The 23,320-nt window shown below is 40.1% G+C and overlaps 1 protein-coding gene across 2 annotated transcripts in view; it reads left to right on the top strand.

The window, feature by feature from the left end:
- ASCC3 (activating signal cointegrator 1 complex subunit 3) overlaps window positions 1–23,320 on the top strand; it is a 362,371-nt gene that overhangs the window by 278,855 nt on the left and 60,196 nt on the right. For both annotated transcript variants that reach the window (XM_053266329.1, XM_053258340.1), the window contains exons 35-36: window positions 3,344–3,455; window positions 3,787–3,921. In XM_053266329.1, the coding sequence (XP_053122304.1) occupies window positions 3,344–3,455; window positions 3,787–3,921 (247 nt within the window). The remainder of the gene's footprint in view (window positions 1–3,343; window positions 3,456–3,786; window positions 3,922–23,320) is intronic.

Genomic DNA, 23,320 nt, shown 5'->3' with positions numbered 1-23,320 from the left:
TGTTTGATTGATTGATTGATTGATTGATTGATTGATTGATTTCTATACCGCCCTTCCAAAAATGGCTCAGGGTGGTTTACACAGAGAAATAATAAATAAATATGGATCCCTATCCCCAAAGGGCTTACAATTTAAAAAGAAACATAAGATAGACACCAGCAACAGTCACTGGAGGTACAGTGCTGGGGGTGGATAGGGCCAGTTACTCTCCCACTGCTAAATAAAGAGAATCGCCATGTTAAAAGGTGCCTCTTTGACAAGTTAGCAGGGGATTACAGCTAACAGGAAATGGAGCTGCTGTTCCGAGTAGACCAGCCCTCTGCTCCGGACTTAGCGCATCTGCCCATCTTGGAGGACTGGTCTACCAGCCCTCTGAGGCAACAGACACACTAAATCCAGAGCAGAGGGCTAGTCTACCCGTTGATCCCATTGGTAGCAGCTCTCCCCCGAAAAACAGGCCTCAAAATGGCACTCAAATTGAGTCAAGTTAGGGGTGATTCTACTCGACCTCTAATCAGGCCCTTAAGAGTGATTCTGTTCAAGGTTGAATCACTCAAATCGCCCCAATTTGACCCGGATCAATTTGAAGTCAAATCGATTTGCACATCTCTAGTGTGCAGAAATTGTAGGTTGTTCTAAGAGTTTTCAATTCATGGAGGAGGAAATTGTGTATGGAAAATGTACAAGGATTAGTAGCAGAAAAAAATCAAATGCAACAATAATGTTGGTCTACATACACACTTGTTATACATTAATCTTAACAATTAGATGTTTAAGCTAGTTAAACTTAAACCTCTTTAAAGTATTTGTAAGATTTTTGTCATGACCAGTTTCTTTTTTTACTTTCAAATGCTTCTATATGAGATGCATTTCATAAAGTATATTAAAATTACTTATTCTTTCAAACAGTTCCTCTTGCATAGTAAAGTATAAAAATAAATATGTCTTAATGTCTTCAGTTTGATAATATTTAGACTAGCTTCTCCTGTGATAGTTTTACTAACAATTTTCATGGATGCAATATCTGTTCAAGAATAATCAAAAAGGCAAATGAATTTTGCTCTATGACTAGGAAACTAGCCTATGTTTTTCAACAAGACAGGGCAGTGCACTTAATTTGTACGTTTATTTAGTTAATTTGGGATTTTAACAGTATATCTGAGGAAGCAGTCAGAAAATATTCAATTACTGATACCTTTGTAATGTTAGGTGAAACCTGGCTATGAACTAACATCTTGCAAAGGTTATGGGACTTCATTGCAGGGGTGCAGATGTCACACTTCTTATAAATCCTTATAAATCAGGGAAATATTCATGTTTTAACTTTGATGCTGGGTAAATTGATGGAAAGCATACTTAAGGACAAAATTGTTAAACATATAGAAGAAAAGGCCTTGCTAAAGGAGAACCAGCATGGCTTCTGCAAGGGAAAGTCTTGCCTCACTAACCTTTTTGAGTTCTGTGAGAGTGTCAACAGGCATATGGATAAAGGTGATCCAGTTAACACAGTATACTTGGACTTCTAAAAAGCTTTTGATAAAGTTCCCCACCAAAGGCTCTTGAGTTAACTTAGCAATCATGGAATAAGGGGGTAGGTTCATGTGTGGATAGGTAACTGGTTGAAGGACAGAAAACAGAGAGTAGGAATGAATGGACAGTTTTCACAATGGAGGGAGGTAGGTAGGTAAGAAGGAAGTGGGGTCCACCAGGGATCTGTTCTGGGACCAGTGCTCTTTAACTTGCTCATAAATTATCTAGAAGTTGGGGTGAGCAGCAAAGTGCCCAAATTGGCAGATGACACTGAATTATTTAAGGTAGTGAAACCCACAACAGATTGTGAGGAGCCGTAAAAAGATATCTCCAAACTGGGGGAATGGGTGACAAAATGGCAAGTGTGGTTCAATGTAAGCAAGTGTAAAGTGATGCACATTGGGGCAAAAAACAGCAACTTCACATATACGCTGATGGGATCTGAGCTGTCAGTGACTGACCAGGAGAGAGATTTTGGGGTCGTGGTGGACAGCTCATTGAAAGTGTCAACTCAGTGCATGGCAGTGTGAAAAAGGCTATGTCCATGCTAGGAATCATTAGGAAAGGGATTGGAAATAAAAATGCTAAAAAAAAATTAAAACATTTATAGTACATTCTTCCTCCAAGGAGCCCAGAGCAGTGTACCTATTTATGTTTCTCCTCACAACAACCTTTTGAAGTAGGCTGAGAGAGAAGTGACTGGCCCAGAGTCACCCAGCAAGTATCATGGCTGAATGGGGATTTGAACTCAGGTCTCTCCAGTCCTAGTCCAGCACTCTAATCACTATACAGATCTATGGCGACGCCACATCTGGAGTACTGTGTACAGCTTTGGTCACCGTATCTTAAGAAGGCTATTGTAGAACTGGAAAAGGTACAGTAGAGGGCAACCAAAATGATCAGGAGCCTGGAACACCTTCCTGATAAGGCTAGGCTACAGCATCTGGGGCTTTTTACATTGGAAAAGAGGCAACTAAGGAGAGACATGATCGAGGTGTATAAAATTATGCATGGAGTGGAGAGGGTGAACAGAGAGAAGTTTTTCTCCCTTTCTCACAACACTAGAACCAGAAGTCACCGCATGAACTGAAGGTCGAGAAATTTATGACCAACAAGAGCAAGTACTTTTTCACACAGCACATAATTAATCTATGGAATTATTTGCCATGGGATGTGGTCATGGCCACCAGCTTGGATGGATTTAAAAGGAGCTTAGACAAATTCATGGTGAACAGATCTATCAGTGGCTACTAATCTGGTGGCTGTGGTCCACCTCCAGCCTCAGAGGCACAATACCTCTCAATACCAGTTGCAGGAGAGCAGCAGCAGGAGAGAGGGCATGCACGTTCCTCTTTCCTGTGGGCTCCCCAGAGGCATCTGGTGGGCCACTGTGTGAAACAGGATGCTGGACTAGATGGGCCTTGTGCCTGATCCAGCAGTGCTGTTCATGTGTTTAAGAACATGACCATTGGGTTGGATCCAGATAACCTCAAGCAGTGTTCCGTTTGTGGAACATGGTTTTTCTGCATCTTTCTCTGAGGCACAATGTCCCCCTATCCGAAAGCTGATCCTGAGGATGATGACTCTCAAATAGTGTTGTATATGGTATGAAAGCTGCCAGTTCAGGAGTGGGCTGAAATAAGACAGATGCATGCAACAGTGTCTTTATGCTCACATCCAGTTCATTACTTTTCAATTAAACTATGGCTTAAGTTTTATGGTATTCATGTTTTGAACTGTGATACAAGATATCCTTCTTTCATGTGTCGTCAGCATTTAAGTACTTACCTGTATTAATTTTTCACTTCTGCAGCTACTATAATTTAGATGATGTGAGCCATGATAACATGAACAAGTTCCTTTCAAACCTTGTTGAGAAATCACTCATTGATCTGGAGTACTCGTACTGCATCAAAATAGGGGAGGTAAGAATAATTTATACTTTATTTAAAAGTCTAAAAAGAAGAACAGGGTAGCAGTAATCTTTATTAGAGATTACCCTTTATCCTAATGTTTCTTGAATGATTAAATACTCGTAGTCTGCTATGGGACCTCCTGTTGCAACTATGGAATTTTTTTTGGTCAGGTCAGCATTTGAACCAGTATCATGCTGTTAACTTTATTTGTGATGCATATCTCACTATTGTACAATTTTATAATATAATTATAATTTCTCCATTACAACACTGTATAAAATATGTTTAACTCCAGTAGTATGAACCTTGCATATTTATAAAATTTTCTTGTTTATAACAGGACGACCGTAGTATTGAACCTCTGACTCATGGCCGCATTGCTTCATATTACTATTTGAAGCATCCAACGGTCAGGATGTTCAAAGATCGTTTAAAACCTGAAAGTAGTGTTGAAGAACTGCTTTCAATTCTGACAGTAAGTTGTATATTTTATTAATTTTATCATCAAGGAATTGTTATTGTAGCTCCCAACACTATGGACAAGGAGGACTCTGTTGTGCTCTGAAGTAGAGATGTCATCTCCAGTAATTCTGCCCAAGAACTAGACTTTCCTAAGTAATCAATAGTGGCCCAGGAAAAATGCCACAGACTGGAGGTTTCTCAGGGCAGCCATATTTTATCTGGGTTTCTCCACTTTCTGTTTAAGAAACAGAAATCCAAAAGATCCTTTTGAAGGGATCCATTGTGCAATTCTTTCTTTTCTCCTTCCTTCCTTCCTTCCTTCCTTCCTTCCTTCGGTATCTAAGTCACTAATGAGAGAATTACTGTGTGTCAACATAAGATTCTCAGCCTTTCCCTCATAGTAACTGACTCCTTGCAGGGCTGGCCCGTCCACTAGGCAAACTAGGCTGTTGCCAGTTACCAGCAGTCCTTGGACTGGTCCTGACTCCTTGGTTTAGCCATCTGAAGTATACCTGTTCTTTGCTTGTGTCACACTGTGGTTTAGATTGTGTGACTTGATTTTTGGCAAGCTAATAGGCAAATGATGTAAAGTGTTAAAATAAGTAGTGTTTAGTTCTGTGCAGCTGTGCAATTCTGTTCCTCTTGTGTAGCTTAAGATTCTACAGGGCAATCCACCATCCTGTAAGTATTGTGTATGTAGATGACACTGTATAAATAATATGTAGCAACCTATATTAGCCTGCAAAGGATGTTAATGCTTACTGCATTTGTGGATGAGCATCATGTGAGAAACTCCTATTGAGTTTACACAAATGGCACTTTACACAGATGGAGATGAGATCTGTCTCCTCTGTACATGCCATAGAACTTGGAGATTGGGGGTGAGGGCTAAAGACTGAACACAGATACTAGCTTACTGCCAAGACCACCAAAATGTTTGAACCCCTTTTTAAATCAGTCAGTCATATGTATTATTTACCCTTAGACCATATAATAAACAACAAAAAGAACCTGGATATATTGTTACATTTCTGAAACTCTCTGTAATTCTCCTAACAAATCTAATAAAATTAGCAACTTTAATTTTAACCAACTTAGCTCTCATTTTTACCACAGTTATGTAACTATATTGTCCTGCCAGTTAAAAAGATATTCAAGTTTCTGTAAGATGGACCTGTAAGATATTGTTCTTAAATATCTTCAAAGCTCTGCCTGTTGGTTGACTGGTCTCAAGGCTGCAGCCAAATACATTAGACATAGTTGGTATATAAATACTGATGGGGTGTGTGTGTTTGCATGTTAAGTTTGCCATGTTTTAGACATAATGTCCATCTCCTCAGACTTATTTATCTTGAGCAATATCTATTTGCTCTTCCCAAACTTAGATTACCTTAAGTGTAAAGTTAGAGTTACTATAAATAGAATCCTAAATAATATAATGGAAATGTGGAAAATGTTTATGCTAATGATTTATCTTTCAACCTGAAGTGTTTCTTTGTTGTATGCAGATATTGGCTCCCATAATTATTAGTTAAAATAAATCCCAGCTTCTCTTATTAAAGGTGTAAATTGAAAGTTTTTCTGCAATCATGTGCTGTTATTGAAGGTATTAGGCATTTTAACAGAATTATAAGTAAGGGTTTTCTCTCTCTCTCTAAACACTGCATTAATGAGCTTTATAATTAAGGGAGTCACTTCACACCTCTGTTGTTAACCAATGGCATTGCATCTGCCTTGTTCCATTGATGCTCTTCTCACTTACTTATTGAAGCATTTAACAGTTTTGGCAACAGGGAATTACATGGCATGGGGTAAGTAGTCTAATTAGATGCAAGTGAAAACCCTTGGGGAGAGGAATATTTAAAAAGTAATTTGAAGAATCTCTTAATGATTCTGGCACTGAAAACTGAAGGCCACAGTGAAAAAATGTGTGTCAACATTGCAAAGCATGCTGCCAGTAATCGCCATGCTGCTCTTAATTTACTTATAAGGTTTGTATCGATTTTGAATACATTAATGTGAAGATGTTCTTTTAAAACATTTTTGCGTGTTTTAGCTTTGAGGTGTGATTGATTTTTTTAATATTATGATCTTTCAAAACAGAAACAACTTGTAAAAGATTATCTCCTTCCTATTAGCAACACTCATGTCACAGAATGTAGAATGTAGATCCAGGTGAAGTGAGGATCTTTGCCAATATTCGTGTTATTCCAGCTTTACTCCCAAAATAGTGAGGGCCAGCTGAGCCCTTCACACCTTCTCATAAACCCTTCCCAAGTGGTTGTAGCTAGTATGTCTGTACTAGCCTCAAACCACCAGCATTCTCCAGACTAGCCACTGGGCCTGGGTTAAGATGAAAGATGGCAAATGAGGCTGAGGAAAAGTGAGAGTTTTGATCTTTGTGGTGTCTTCCTGTATGGAGAGGAGAAGGCACTGGGAAATATAGGGTCCTTGCCACTTTAGCTTGGGATCTTCCAGTGCTAAGCAGTCTTCAAGTGACTTAAGGTGACTTCTTGTCTCTCCAGAAGAGAGAGTAGAAAGACTTCCTGTCACAAACTATGAACTACAAATATTTATAAGTTCCCAAAGTGATTTACATAGTGGGATGTTTTATGAAAGGTGGTATAAAATTGAACATAAATAAATAAATAAAGATGGATCCCTGTCCTCAACAGCCTCACAATCTAAAAGGAAACATAATTTAGACACCAGCAAAAGCCACAGGAGGGATACTGTGCTGGGGCTGATAGACCTTGTAGGAGATCTACTCTGTATCAGCAATGATGTAAAAGTTTTTACACCTGCCAGCTCCTAGAGCCAGTGGGGAGAAGTTTTTACTCCTGCCAGCTCCTAGAGCCAGTGGGGAGAACGATTTTGCACTGTCACAAGGACACTGCACCTCAGGTCTCCATCGGGTATCTGGATTTGCTGCAGCAATATAGCAGAAAATGCTGTGTTCTGGTTCCTGTTTTCACCCTTTCTGAAAACATAATCATGAGGAATTACATGAAGTTTTTCCAGCAGGGGAGATGTACATACCTTGAAACTAGGAATTGCAAAGAAGTGCAAAACTGGAAGCATTAATAATTTGTTTTGTCCTACTCTTTTGCCCTGCAACTTTGAACATCCAGAGCTGCTCATAGCAATGAGAAGAGCTTTGTATAGATTTAAGTACAAGTAGTCCACCTAACGGCGCAGCAGGGAAGTAACTTGCCTAGCGAGCATCATGTTGCCGGTTCAAATCTCCGCTGACTATTCCCAGACTATGGAAAACACCTATATCGGGCAGCAGCAATATAGGAAGATGCTGAAAAGCATCATCTCATACAGTGCGGGAGGACACAATGGTAAACCCCTCCTGTATTCTACTAAAGACAACCACAGGGCTCTGTGGTCGCCAGGAGTCGACACCAACTCAACTGCACAATTTTCCTTTTACAGGTAGTCTTATCACAGGAATAATCTTAGCCTCACTCCACTTCCTAATTTAGGTATCAGTGATCAAAGAACTGAAGTTAGCTTAGATTCAAGAAGATTTTATTTAAAATGGAAGTAGAAGATGCACATGTGAAAGCAATTTTTGGTTACACCAAAAAAAAATTTCACAAGAGAATAAATGAAAAGAAAAAGAAAAATCCATGAAAATGGTATACTATAAGTTTTTCAATACAGCTGACTAAATCCAAGAGTAAAGAAGCACATGCTGAATATATTGTATATTTTAATTTAAGATTAACAGATTAAAATGCCTATATCATTCCTAAATTTGGTTCAGCTCAGGAAATTCTATTTAGTTCTAGTGCCTTTCCTTATTTTCACTTTTTATCTGTTGTCAACTAGAATTTAACGCCAAGCCTGTTGATGTTGTATAGGTCTGCTATTTAATTATTTGATAGGTACATTGAAATGAGAGAGAACTGAATAATCAGTACTAAATGTATTAAATGTAGCATTTGTTGATGATGTTGGCCTCATTTTCAGAAATGGTTCCTCCTATTTAACTTATACCAGTGTTTCTCAAACTTTAAATTTACTCTACCCTCCAAGCTCTCCAACTCATTATATAACATGATATTGACTGTTCTGGATACCACACTATAAAAAGTGTATAATATAACCGACATTATATTTTCAGTTCTGGGTACCACACTATAAAAAGATGGTAGACAAATTTAGAACAGGTTCAAAGAAGGGCAGTGGAAATGGTTATGGGTCTAAATGGTGGGGGAGGAGAAGCTCTGTGGGGAAAGGTTGATGTTATAGAGTTGGTTTAGCTGAAGAAAGGAAAACTGAGGAGTAATGTGACAGCACTTTTCAGATACCTAAAGGACTGCCACATAGGAGAGGCCAAGGGCTTGTTATCTGCTGCTCCAAAGGACAAGCATAGATCTCATAGGCTGAAGCTACAGGATGGTAGATTCAGTTGAACATGGAAATAAACTTCTTAATAGTAAGCAGTTTGACCATGGAAGCAATTACCTAGGGAGGGGTGGTCTCTCCCTCACTGGAGGTCTTCAAGCAGAGGCTGGGTTATCATCTATTGAGGATGCTCTAGCTCTGGATTTCTTGCATTTCTTGTTGAATTAGACGGCTTCGTAATTTCCGTCGAGTTTTTGTTATAACTGAGGCTTCTTTCTACTGAATGCAATGGTCCATCTACTCAGTGTTGTCTGTGCTCCCTGCTAACTGGGCAAAGAGGCATATTTTAAAGTTGTGGCTCTCTTATATTTAGCAAGTAAAAGGCCATTGTCCCCATCCAACTCCAGCACAGCATCCCTCTAGTGACCATAGCTGGTGACTAACTTGTGTTTGTGAACCCTTTGGGGATATGGAACCATTTTCTTATAACTTTACTATGTAAATGGTTTTGAGAACTTTTTTTGGTGAAAAGCAGTATATAATATTCTTAATAATAAGACTCACTGGTAGCTCACTCCCCAGAGTTTCAGACACAAGTCTTTCCCAGCCCTATTCAGACATTAAATTATTTATTATTTTTATTTACTTTATTTAGAAATAGATATTGCCTTCCTAAAGTGGCTCAGGATAATTGACATTAAATGCTCTCCTGAAGGGTCTCCATGGAAAATAATCCTCTTATATCCACGGGGAGCACACTTCACAACCTAGGGGCAACAACTGAGAAGGCCAGATTGCAGGTCGCCACCATATGAACTTGTGACACCCAAAGATAGATCCCTCCTGATGATCTTAATGAGCAGTGGGGATCTTGTAGAAAAAGGTGCTCCCTCAAGTAACCCGGACCTAAGCCATTCAGGGCTTTAAATAACCAGCACTTTGTACTTTGACCAGAAACATATCAGCAGTCAGTGCAACTGTTTAATAACAGGCATAATGTGGTCTCTCCGGGATACCCTAGAGACCAATCTGGCTGCCGAATTTTGAACTAACTGAAGTTTCTGAACTACATACAAAGGCAGCCCTACATAGAGTACATTGCAGCAGTCCAACCTGGAGGTTACCAGCTGGTATACCACAGTTTTCAGGTCATTCTCCTCAAGGAATGGGTGGAGTTGTTGAATAAATCACAGCTGGTAAAAAGCGCCCTTGGCCACAGCTACAGCCTGAGGCACTAGGGTGAGACTCAGGTCCAGGCAATGAACCTGTTCTTTTGGTGGGAGTGTAACCTCGTCCAGTTCTAGCCCATCTTGCAGATTACGACCCCCAACAATGAGCACCTTCATCTTGCTTTGATTCAGCTTCAGTTTTTTATCCCTCATCCAGCCCATTACTGCCTGTAGGCAGGCATTTAAGGGGCTAGTGCCATTAGCCCTTTATATACATTATGCATATGAACAATCTGTCTATGCAGATTGTTGGTCTGTAGGCACATAGTTATTCATGCATTATGTTCAGCAGATGTACACCGGTATGTATAATCTATAATCTATGACTGAAGGCTCCAGTACCCAGGTTTGCTGTTAAAATGAATATATGTACAGTCATTCACACAGAAGTATGTATATGTGTACAGTCACCTGTAACATGCACAATGTAGCTAGTGTGGTGTAGTGGTTAGAGTGCTGAACTAGGACCGGGGAGACCTGAGTTCAAATCCCCATTCAGCCATGGTACTAGCTGGGTGACTTTGGGCCAGTCACTTCTCTCTCAGCCTAACCTACTTCACAGGATTGTTGTGAGGAGAAATGCAAGTATGTAGTACACCTCTCTGGGCTCCTTGGAGGAAGAGTGGGATATAAATGTAATCCTTACCCATAAAAGCCTTGGGCGTGCGTCCGTGCCGCCCGTGTCTTTTTCGCCCGTTCTGGGCATGCGCGGAGATGGGCGGCCATGTTGGACCCGGCCGCCGGTGGGCGACTGGCCCCGATGGCGGCGGCCGCCGCCACGGGAGACCAGAAGGAGCAGAAGCGGTGGGCGGAGAGTGCGGCCGAGGCGGCGGCGGAGCCGCGGCCTCGGCCAAAGGAGTGCGGGCCAAGGAGGCGGTGGCCGTGGCGGGGCGACTGGCTCCGATGGCGGCGGCCGCCGCCACAAGAAACGGCGGGCGGAGAGAGCGCCCGAGGCGGCGGCGGAGGTGTCGGCCCAAGGAGTGCGCCCGAGGCGGGTGAGGCGGCAGCGGGAACCCCCCCCCCCACACTAGAGCCCGTTATTACAACGGGCTTACACATACTAGTAAATAAATAAATATATGTAATGCATGAATAGCTGTAGAGATGCCAGGGAATGAATCTATCTGAAAAGCAAGTGATCTACTGAGCTCTGGCTTCTCCCTTTCAGCAGCCATCTCTCTGGCAGGCAAGCAATAGAACCCTTGCACAGAGTTGTAGGTATGCAGCCTGATGTGTGCATAAAGATCTATGGACCGGGACACTAAACTATTACTAACATTAGAAGAATACTAAAGCATGACATCGACTTCTATAAAAGCAGTTAAGAAAAGTGACAGCAGAAGAAGAAACTGCTTTGACCAGAAGTTGCCTCTGCAACTTCTGCACTTTGCATAGCAACTTTGGAGGCTGCTAAACATCTGCCCCTGGCAGATCCTCTTCATCCCTTTAATTTTTTTTAAAGTCATGTTTCCCCCTCCCAAGGGTCTTGTGCCCTGCCAGAGTGGCTGTCTCCACAGTTTGATGACTGCTATCTTACATTCTTCGTCTTCTAGCCTGTCAGTATCTCATTTCCTCTGTGCCAGTTCTTCAGTATTTTTTCCCCACAAGAGGGAGCTCATAAGGTCCTCACTGTGCTTTCTCAGCACCTATTCACATTTTATGTAGGACTTTTTTTCCCCTTCACCACCTACTTCCCAGAGGCTTGTGACCCAGGAAGCAGTGAATCCAGCTCCACTGATATATTTCTTCACTATTTAAGCAAGTCGTGGAGATTGGGCTGTCCCATGGGCCTATGTATCCTTTTTTCTTCCCTTTCACATGCTTCTTCCCATGGTTCATTTTCAAATTTAAAACCAGTTACTGGTTTGAAACTGGTTATGAATAGATTTACATCTGTGCAGATGGAAGCTGCACTATGGTTAGTTGTGAAAAGGGAAGGGGGAACTCACACAACAGAGTGGAAAACTGAGCAGGGAGGCTCCTGCAGGTCTCTCTCGATCACCTATCTCTGTTTGTTAGATCTGGAGATGTACATCTGCAGCAGGACACTACTCAGGCGGCCATTACCGCTGCTTTGTCATTTGAACTGTGATCCCTATCTCTTAATTAGGTCCTGACTCTTGTTTGCTTCACTAACTTTTAACATGGCTAGTTCACTCTGTCTATCTAGTTCATCCCCCCGCACAGTGCAGGGAGTCCAGAGGCAGAGCTTTCCCAACAGATGACTGACCAGCCTCTAACTGGCAAGGGAGTATCCACACACATCTTCCATTGATTGGGTCAAATGTTGAATTGTTCTTACCATTACAAAGCTTCTTAATGCTCTCCTGTAATATAAGCCCATTGGGTCTAGTCCTGGCCTCTGAAGCAGCAGAGAACAAGTATTTGCCCTCCTTCGGGTATTTGAAGAGTGCTATCATCCTGTTCCCCCCACCCCACCGCCCACCTTCTCTTTTCCAGCCTAAGCATACCGAGTTGCTTTAATCTTTCCTCATAGGGCTTGTCTTCTAGACCCCTGACAATCTTCATTGCCATACTCTGAACTGGTTCCAATTTGCCGATGTTCTTCACAAAGCAAAGCAGCCAAAACTGGACACCATCTTCCAGATGAAGTCTGGCTCATTCTAAATAAAGTGGAACTATTACTTTTTGAGACTTGGAAACTTTGGTTCTGCTAATGCAGCCTAAAATCGCATTAGCTTTTTGCGGGGAGTTGGGGGGGGCGGCGGCAGATGCATCACATTGCTGATACATGCTTGTGATTGGCTGCAATCTCAAGATCCTTTTCACATATACTATTGCCCAGCCAGTATTTGCCATCCTATACCTGTGTGTTTGGCATGTGTGTATCTCAGCAGAACTCTGCTTGCTTCTGCTGAATTTCATTTTGTTAGTTTCAGCACAGTTTTACATTCTATTAAAATTGTTGCTCCTAACTCAGCATATTTCTGGTAGGAGAGTTCAGCTGAGGGAGAAATCACAGATGGAACAGTCTACAGGGAGAGGATGTGTTCTGCACTCCTTTCCTCTGTGTCCAATTTGCTGTTAAAAATGTCCACAACCTCTCTCTTCTCCCCATGATTAGAAAAAGGCTACAATCCAGATAAAGCAACAAAGCAATTTTTTAATTAATTAGTTTTCTCCAATTAATGTATTAATTACTTCTCTATGTAAACCACTTTGGAAACTTTTGGTGAAAAGCGGTAGATAAATATTTGTTGTTAAAAATGGTGTAGCACCAAAACTGAAAATAAAGCAAAAAGAGGTGACCCCCAAGCTGATGCCAATTTGAGAATTTACTGAAATGAATAACAGTTCCATGCTCAATTTGGGGGACCAAAACTTTGTTGAAATAAGCCATACAGGATTCTTCCCTCTTGAAGCAGATACATTGGCTCTTTTTATTCAATAACTTTGTCAGTAGCTTGAGTTTCACCTCTTGTTTCCATAGCCTACCCTTTCCAAAGGAACGTATGTATACAATCCATGCATGCCCCATTTTCTCCCCAGAGTTTCCTGCACAGAAGCTGGCCAGAATAAGCCTTAAATAGCTCTTTAAATTATCCTGAGTTGAAAAAAACAGTCCAAGGATTTAACTTGGGAGCAATTTAATAGGGAAATAGTTTAGTTTCCTTTCCATATATCAAGACTAGATTGAACCTAGCATGTGGCAACAATAATCCAAACCACCATTCTTTGGCCCATCTAGCTAAGTGAATATGGAATCATCTCTTAGTCTTTGTTCTGCTGACCACCCTATCAAAATAAATAGGATCTCTTTGATCAACAGTTGCATTAGCAACTTAAAATAAAAAATCTTAACTTCAGTCATTTTATTTGATTTTAATGGAGTGCAGTTTCATAAGTCTGCTAGCTGTCCCTATACTGTCCCTGAGCCATTTTGGAAGGGTGGTATATAAATCAAATAAATAAATAGACATTTCAGTTAATTCTGCAAAACTGGTACCCATTTATGTGTTGCTTTCCTGAGAGTGTTCTCAACTTGATCCCTGTTTGGACTGTTAAAAAAATAAATAAAAGTACAAGGTAAACAAGTACACTGTCCAAAGCACATCTGGAAGTCCTGACCTGGACAGTGACATGCCAGGAAGTCTCACACAGACCTTGCTCTGGGCACACACACTCTTTAAGGCTATAGTGTTTTTCTTAAGTGGCAACTGCCATAACCAAGATGGCTGACATTTCCATGGTTGGCGGGCTGGGACATCCCACGCTGCTAAGCATGGGAACACCTGCCCTCACAGTTTTGGCATTTGCCTCTTCATACTAATGCTGAAACCATGAAGAGCACGCAAGGGGAATAGTAGGACTTCCGGACACGCTTTGGGCAGTGTACTTATATACACTTCCTTTTTTTCCTTTTTAAAAAATTATTTATTTATTTATTTATTTATTTATTTATTTATTTATTTTTATTTTTATTTTTATTTTTAATAGTCTAAGCATGACTTTGCTATGAGTCTCTTTCATGTGCTTTCCCTGTCTTCACAGCTGGAAAGAAGTAATGAATTACTTGTCTGTACAATGTTTATTAGAGATGTGTACAGAACAAGTTTGGTTCTAATCTGGACCAGATTCAAACCGGCCCAGTCGGCTTTGGGCTTGGCCAAACTGAGCCAGTCCGTGGACTGACTCAGGTATACTTGTAAAGGGGAATCCTTGAGGAATCCTTAATGGTAAAGGTGCTGGGGATGGGGAGTGAGAAAAAGTGTCCTCTGTTTCTTTAGAGGATGCTATGGCAGAAAAGCATTGGATGCGGCAGGGACTCCTCCAAGCCCCCTGCCGACCTCCCAAATGACAGCTCGGGCCTTAGCACTGCTTTTTCTTGCTCTCCCCCGCTCCCAGCGTCATTACCATTAAGATTAGGGATGCCCCCTTTACTTGTAAAAGGGAATCCTCAAGGATTCCCCTTTACAAGTATATCGGAGCCAGTCCGCGAACCACTACTTATAACCGGAGTCGGGGCCGGTTCAAACTTGGATTGACACCACCACCCCTTTGAGAGGCTGGTCCAATTTTAACTAGGACTGCCCGAACCAGGCCGGCTCGATGTCAAGCCCGGCTCTAAGCGGGCCAGCTCACATATCCCTAACTTTTATATGAACATTGCTTCTGCCTAGCCATTTGATTTGGAATTTCTGTTCTTTGTGGGGACAGATAGAACGTCTGTGGAGATACCGCAGTCAATTAAATGCAGTACAGCCTAGTTCATTTTTCGTTTTTTATTGGCAGTAGAATATGCAAGAGCTCAAGAGTCAAATTGGGCTAATGGTTCTCTCTGAAATATAATGCCTCAACGGACCCTTCAGAGCCGTCTACAGCCTGATCCTATGAGCCACATAATTATCAAGTATAGATGGTGCTGTGAGGACTTGTCCCAGCAGGTGTATTTGACCACAGTCACCAGATATAGCTCAACTGCAATAGACACTCATTACAGGGCATTACAGACTATGGGAAAGACCTATATCAGGCAGCAGCAAAATAGGAAGATACTGAAAGGCATCATCTCATACTGTGCGGGAGGACACAATGGTAAACCCCTCCTGTATTCTACCAAAGACAACCACAGGGTTCTGTGATTGTCAGGAGTCGACACCGACTCGACGGCGCACACTTAACCTTTAATCTGCTTTAAAATAATTACCATTGTTCCATTTGCCTCACTATTTGTCCACTAAAGCTGCATCAGAAGAAATCACTGTCCCACTTCTTTGGTTTTAATGTATAACTGGTATTAGAACAATCTAGAATGCGGAATTCAGTTTAAGTACTCCAGCTTAACCGATTTGTGGCTCAGACTTTAGAAATGGTTTGCAATAGCACTGATGTTTTGGTTTTCTGTAATCCAAGTAGGTGGAGTAGTTTTGGAAACTGTGTAGTCATTTTTATAGAATATGATGGCATAGTGTATTTTTCACAGCATGCATTTCATGGTCCTGTGACCTTAATTCTGAGTGTCTCCCCAGATACAAGTAATTCCATCATTTGATTCCCCCCCACCCCCCGTTTTAGTTCTAAAGCTGACTTTAAACTAAAAACATCTGGTGCTCTCTGCCTTCCTAGCAAAGCACAATCAGTAGGTAAATCAAGATGACAATGCCCACCACTCATTGCTGACTGGATGTGGCAAATCGTATTTTTCATGCAGTGTGGAGTTGGGGGATGGAGAAGAGAGCCAAGTTCAAAAGCGCAAAAACCTAGCATTTGGGATGTATCACCCCTTTTATGTGCTTTTTCAGTTACGGTAAACAAATGTTTATCTTTTCATTCAGTTGCAGTGGTCTAAACTCTACTTCTCCTTAAACTTGCTAGTTTAAAAATAAAGGTAAAGGATTCTGATGTGTAGTTAGAAGTAAATCATAGTATAAAAGGTTTACAGTGAAAAGTTTGGACCATCTGTTTCATAATTGATGGAGGTCTAGAAAGCATATTAACACCTATATCTTTTGATATTTTTAAAATGCCTACCATTACATGATTCAATGTAACTTTTAGTACCATGTGTTCTGGGAAGAAACATGCATTATCAAAAGGAACAACCATTGCCAACATCCAGATTAGCACTGCCTGTTTGCTGCAGTACTAAATTCCAGATTACTGCTACACTATCGCAGGGGAAGGGGCAATTTCCCCCCATCTCTCCTTCCTTCTAAAGCCTATGATGCATCAAAGAAATATTTTTGTGACACACAGAGAGCTTCAGAGAGAAGGGAAGAAGATCAGCAAAAAACTCTGCTTGTTGCAGAAGTGGCAGTCTGGAGCTCAGCTGTGTGTACCCACACAGTGCTAGTCTGGATGTCAGCCAATGACTTTATTGTTCTTAATAGTGTAATGTTCTTCATATCTTACAGTTTTCCATTTAGCCAGACTCACCACTCAAATCATTCTGTGACTGATTTATGTACAAATGGGAAAGCAGGTTGAATTTGAGGATTGGGGGGAGTTGGAAGGCTGACCAATTTTTCATTTTTATATTGGAATAAGACAACTTTGTATATAAGAAATGATGTGTTTAGTACTACAGGAACTTCTGGATTTCTGCACTTTGGTCTGTCCTGATCTCTTCTCATATTACACTACAGCATGGCTTCATCATTGCCTGTGCATTTGTTAAGGTTTAGAGTTTAACTGCAGGGTTGCATAGTGGCTGTAAAAGGACTAAATTAATATAAACAGATGCTTGAGTGTGGTGGATTTGTTCCTCCATACAGGAGGACAGGCTAGCTGGCCTATCAGATTTATATATCTATCTACTTTCAGCTCTTCCATTTAAACTAATGGAAGTTAGTTACAGTGTTATATCACCAAGAATTAATTCAATTTAAGTCAGGCATTAGGCTACTGACATTGTATACTTTGCCTGCTCCCTTATCCCCCAATGATTCTGTGGGAACCATTTTCCCCTAATGGTTTCTTTTCCCCAGTGGTTTCCTCCCACCATGGTTCTGTGGCCAAGATAGCCAGTGCCTGATAACAAAAGATACTACAATGCTTCTGATACCTCTCCCTTACCACTGTTTACTGTTCACTAACCGTCCTTGCTATCTGCCACTGGGTTTTCCCCCAAGCTTTCCCTTCCTATGTCTCTTTAAGATGGCTAGGGTTCCGAATCTGTCCGCCTATCGCTTTACCTATCTACCTAGTTGTATATGTGAAAGAAGCAATTAGCCTTCTGTCATAGACAAATACATCAGAGTTTCTTTAACTTCAGAAACCATTATGCTAAACTCACTGTTGAAACTAAGCATGTTGTGAGACTCAAAGTAAAAGCTAAGTATTACTTTAAAGTGTATTATAAATCAGTCTTCTCAGATCACCTGTGTAGATGTGTCTCTTTAAGAGTTAAACAGATGAGATCTATAAATTAGAAAAATATTTATTAGACAAGTAGTAACAGATGTATAAATAAACATTCCTGCTGGCAGCATGTGACCTTCATGAACAATCATAGTTCAGGTGCTGACCTCTCCATTTTTGTGCCAGAAGATTGACAGACCACCTGGTCATTATGTCATTTCATTATGTAAGAATTGGTACCTGGATTGGCTTATTTTTCTCCCGTTTTACCATCCATTCTTCATTTTGTGTCATATTAGATTGTAAGGCAGGGGCCCACTTTTCTACTCTTCGTACAGTGCTCAGATGTCTTTTAAGTGCTAAATAAATAGTAATTCCCGTTTGGGATGGAAAGAGCATAACATGGGGTAGAAATAGTTTTAAAATGTATAGGCTATTGACAGTCTTAGAAATATGAAGGATAAAAATTGAAATATATTATTGAATATTTTCAGAGAGTGGATAAGGATCAAATTTTGATGCCTTACTTCTTGGTAGAAAAGAGCACGGCTCTGAACACATTTATTTGAACTTATCCCTACTGCTGTTTGTTAAAATGTACTCCCAAATAAGTGTGCTTAGGATCATGCTTTCGAATAATAATAATTTTAAAAATCTGATATATTTTAAATGTCATTGACTTATTTGCTCCCTCCCATCTTTTGATGTGTGATGGAAAAATTTTCTAAAACCTTTCTAAAACAAAATTGTTTAATAACATTGGATGAGTGGATGGATAGCAATACAATATTAGTCAAACTTGGGAAGTTTCAAAGTTGTAATTAACTTTTTCAGATTATAGTTCCTAGGAAGTAGGCGTGTGTACACACAGGTGTGCATGTATCTTGCATAGTTCTTTCACCATGCTAAAATTAGAATGTTGATAGTTTACCTTCATTATTTTAAAGGTAATGCCTTCATTATTTTGAAAGAATGCCTTCATTATTTTGAAAGAATGCCTTCATTATTTTTCCTTAAAATGTAAGCAGTGTAAGGGAAGTGCATGCTATTTAACTGTCATTTCTTAAAATAATTAAAACTACTCCAATAAAAATAATTTCCAAGTAAAGCTTTGAATATGTCTGAATATAGCATTTATACCACAATTACATGTGCTTTATTATATTCCTTTTCCTAAGCAAATACTTCATTTTGAATATTTTGGATTATTAGAAAAGTTTTTTTGATATTTGTACAGCATGTAAAATTAACATGGCCTATTTGTTTAGTTTTGTTCACTAAATGCCAAACATACCATAAAAGATCCCAGTCTATTTAAAGAATGAAGAACCGTTCCAGAAATTTGTCTGATCCAACATTGCCCATAAGATCCACATTACTGTATGTTCATCTCTGTTTCTGATAATTACTATAGACTGTGCCACAGCAAAACTATGTTCAATACTTTTATAGTATAGGAAATTAAAGTTCTTTAATTCTTTGTTAAAAGGTTCTTTTAATATCTAGCTAAGTATAGTTCTAAAAGATGTTAGTGGTGACTGCTATGTAAGCTGTAAGAATGCATGCTTGCCTTGTCTTGATTCGCACAGAGCAGATGGATGCTTGACTGCCTGCTAATCCACAGCTGGAATGGTTTCAGCATTTTCCACGTTGCTGGGTTAGAGTGGCTTTTCTAGTGGACTGAGAGGGCAGCAAGAGAGGGATATCATTATTCATCAGTATCCCAGTGGAATCGCTGCCAGCAGAGATTAATTTTTTCTCTTATGCTTGTAAAACAAGCTCAGGTGGAGTCTCTAATCCTCAGGGCACGGGTGGCAGATCAAGGAAGATGCTACAAAGCTAGTTAATTTTCAGATTCTAGGGGAAACAGAAGCTCTGTTAGATGTATAAATACATGATTGCAAATTTAAGTAGCTCAAATCCAAATGGGATCTTCTCAGACATCTGGTACTGAAAATCTTTTTTTTCCCCTTTGTTGTTTTTAATAGAAGTTCTTGCAAGTTTGAATCTCAGCAGAAGTAGCTCTCATCCATTATCTTTCTGTATCATTCTAGGCAGATCATGTCTTAATAGTCATGTTTTTACAAGTGGCTAATAGAAATACAAGCTCAGTGGAAATACAGAGTGTACAAGTGTTTTCCGGTGTAGGTATATGAGGCTCATAACAAAAATTGGCAAGTTTTCCATGTTCTTCAGTTGGTAAAGTGATCCCTCCCGCCATTCAAGGTCATATGCAACACACTGCTTTTAGAAATCAGGGCTTTCGGGGAAATAACTGAACCAAGTTAAACATTTAGGGCTGCCTGCAAACTTGCTGCTGCCCTTGCAGAAGAAACAGAAGGAGAGTTACGCTGACAGAAGGGGTTCTTCTATGAGCAGGAGGAGTCACTATATGAGTACAAATCTTCTTCCATTTACAGAAGGAGCTTCCTCAAGCACAGTGATAAATTTGGGCTCAGCTATAAGAGATTTGTCTACTTCCAGGGATTTTTTGTCTTTCTATAGGCTTTCCTCTGTCAAATACTCAACATTCCAATATTGCCCATTTACAGTATAAAATTAGCTTGCTTTCTGCTCACCAAAATAATGGTTTACACTGGTGTGTTTTGGTACAGTTAGAAGTGAAAATCAATTCTTACCAGTTGCTCTGCTAAAATCTAGACAATTAATTCCTGAAAAAGTTACTTTCAGTTCTATTTCTACTTTGCACTGGATACTTGTGCAGAGTGAAAATACGGAGGAGAGCTGCTCTTATGGTAGCAAGCATGATGTGTCCCCTTAGCTAAGCAGGGTCTTCCCTGGTTGCTGGTAGACTAAATGTGTCAGCACTGCAAGATATTGCCTTTAGGGGATGGAGCCGCTCTGGGAAGAGCAGAAGGTTCCAAGTTCTCTCCCTAGCATCTCCAAGATAGGGCTGAGAGAGATTCCTGCCTGCAACCTTGGAGAAGCCACTGCCAGTCTGTGTAGAGAATACTGAGATAGGTCTATCTAGCTCAGTATTGTCTACACAGACAGGCAGCAGCTTCTCCAAGGTTGCAGCCAGGAATCTCTCTCAGCCCTATCTTGGAGATGCTAGGGAGGAGACATGGAACCTTCTGCTCTTCCCAGAGTGGATCCATCCCCTAAGGCGAATATCACACATCAAGAATCCCATTTATATGCAACCAGGGTGGACCCTGCTTAGCTAAGGGGACAAGTCATGCTTGCCACCATAAGACTAGCTCTCCTCTCAGTAAGGCAGTTGTTGCTGCTTCCATTCCCAATCCCATATTGTCTTGAATCAGAGAGAGAGAGATTGCTAGAATGCTGTATCTGTGACTGCACTACAAAGGGTTTCCATGAGACTTGTAGTTCTAGAATAATTTTTCAGTAGACAGAACCTGTAATCTTAACCTGTGTTTAAATAAAATCTGTTGAAATGAGATTTTAGTGTTATGATAATGGTGGAGAAACTAAATAATATATTAGGTGTAATGCCAATTTGCAGTATTGGGAGTCGGTTTCCATCCTGCATCTGAATAGCTTTTGAAGCATATATCTGGCAACGTACAGGGGCCTAACAACTTTACTTGAACCAGGCATATGCTCTAGTTCACTCCATTGCATCTTAAGACATTTAGTTCAAAAAGTTGACCAATTATTTCCTTCTGGGCATCTGCTAAGCAAATCTGCTGGTACTGCTTTATTACTGCCATCAGCTCATACAAACTGTGCCAAAACAGTCTATTAATCTTTAAAAAAACAGACAGAGGTCCTGATGGAACTGCAATAAGTAAAACTTATTTTTCTCATGACAACTCGAGTCAAACCATGAGGTTATTTATAAGTGCCCCTTAACACTTGGTCAGTGTGTAATAATGTTGAAGTTGTTTGAAATAAAATATTGGCAAAGGTTCTCACTGTCTCTTTCATACAGTGGCCTGATGCCCATGTTATATCAGCGAAGTCTCTGGAGTACTACTTAGATTCAAGGAGGAAGTCTATGTAGATTTCATGCCTACAGGATGTTTATATTGTCTGTATCTATATTGTTCCCTCCATGTTGGGAATCTGTGCAAAGGATTACATTCCATGCTGTTTGTTCTTAACACCGGTACTCCAGAGTATACCGTCTATGAACATGGAGGTTCCACTTAGCGATCTTAGGTAATAACAACTCAGCTGCCTTGTAAGCATGAGGTATCATTTGTCATTCAGAAACTTTCATCCAACTATGTATAATTCTTTTCATTGATAATTATATGTTTAGAAAAGAAATAATAATAAAATTAAACTGTAACAAATTGTCCTCTGGGCGGAAAACAGCACAATGTTTAAAAAATAAATAAAAATACATAAAACACAACAAACAAATTACAACACAAAACAAAAATAATACAAAACATTTTTAAAACTTTTTAAAATTTGAAGTCAGTTTTTAAAAGCCTAAGTGAACAGAAAGGTCTCCACCTGGTGTCTAAAAGAACAAAGTGACAGTGCCAGGCAAGCCTCATTGTGGAGGCTGTTCCATAAACAGGGTGCTACCACCAAAAAGGCTTTCTCCCTTGTAGCCACCCGCCTCACCTTCTTTGGCAGGGGAACTTGGAACAGGGCCTCTAAAGAAGATCTGCAGGTCCTGGTCAGGACATATGGGGCAAGGCACTTGCTCAGTTAACCTGGTCCCAAACTGTTTAGAGACTGAAAAAATTCTGTATAATGCCTAAAGTTGTCCTAAACTTATAACAGGTTTGTGTCCTAAGCTTATGGACAATGATGTACTAATATCACTGCAGAACCTTACTTTTAATTCAGAATATTAGCTTACACATAGTAGCTTGAAGGACTTTAGATGCATTTTTACCTTCTTGCAAGTACAAAGAATTAATACTGTTACAAAGTACATTGTTAAAGTTTTCAAGGACCTGCCAAGAGATTCTAATTGAAACTGCAATTAATTACTTTGTCCTTTCTTTCCACAGGCTTCATTCTCATAAGACTTACTTATACCCTATTTTATAAATAACCATTTTGGCTTATTCCTTTGTCTCTAAAATAAGGGTAGTGTTACCTATTCAGTATGCTTGATTTATGGCAGTTAAAACAAGTTGTGTGACATACCTTATGAAAAGGTATACCCTAATTGTAGATTGTGTTGTGGATTCTCTTTTAAATGTTAGTCATCAGTTCCCTCTTCTAATTCCATCCTCAATCAATCAAATCAAAGCTGCTTTCCATTGCTTTTGTACTGTATGCTAGTTTTGGTTTGTTAGATTGTGCCAATTTACATTCACAGTCCAGAAGAACCCGGAGCTTTTGGTCTGTGTGCTTCCTTTTTAACGAAGTCTGACCTTCCAGTGTTCTTTCATAGTGGGAAAGGTCATTTAGATTCCTGATCCCTTGATAATTACAAATGCCATCCATATTTTCAGAGTGCACATCTAGGTAAGGAGTAAGTTGGAAGCTAAACAAACCCTCAGGGCTTTTAGACAGCCATTGAGTTGTCTTACTATGTGTACTTCTCTTTTTCTTTCTTTGTATGCTGCCATGATATTAAACATGCATCTAATGTGCTAAATTAAGTGCGTTTTTGTGTGTGTAGTGTTTCTGACCATACAGGCAAATGTCTGAAGCAGCCATTTCTGGTAACATACATAGCAATTCCATGCAACTAACAAGCAGTTCTGCAGCTGCCTTTTTGTGCAGTGGTAACATTATTCATTTTTTTAGAAAATATATCTTCAGATAGGCATTTGTATACTTATGGAAAAGCTGCCACAATACAAACAGACACAAAATAATTGTGGCAGCGTAGAAGAATCAGATTACTAATTTGTTAGTTATTCTGCTGCTAAACTATTAAAGTTGTTAGTTATTCTGCTGCTAAACTATGAAAGTGTCGACTCAATGTGCGGCAGCTGTGAAAAAGGCAAATTCCATGCTAGGGATCATTAGAAAGGGGATTGAAAATAAAACGGCTAACATTATAATGCCCTTATACAAAACTATGGTGCGACCACACTTGGA

Source organism: Hemicordylus capensis, chromosome 1, assembly GCF_027244095.1.
Source record: "Hemicordylus capensis ecotype Gifberg chromosome 1, rHemCap1.1.pri, whole genome shotgun sequence".
Taxonomy (NCBI): Eukaryota; Metazoa; Chordata; class Lepidosauria; order Squamata; family Cordylidae; genus Hemicordylus; species Hemicordylus capensis.
This window is presented reverse-complemented; position numbering and strand designations above follow the sequence as displayed.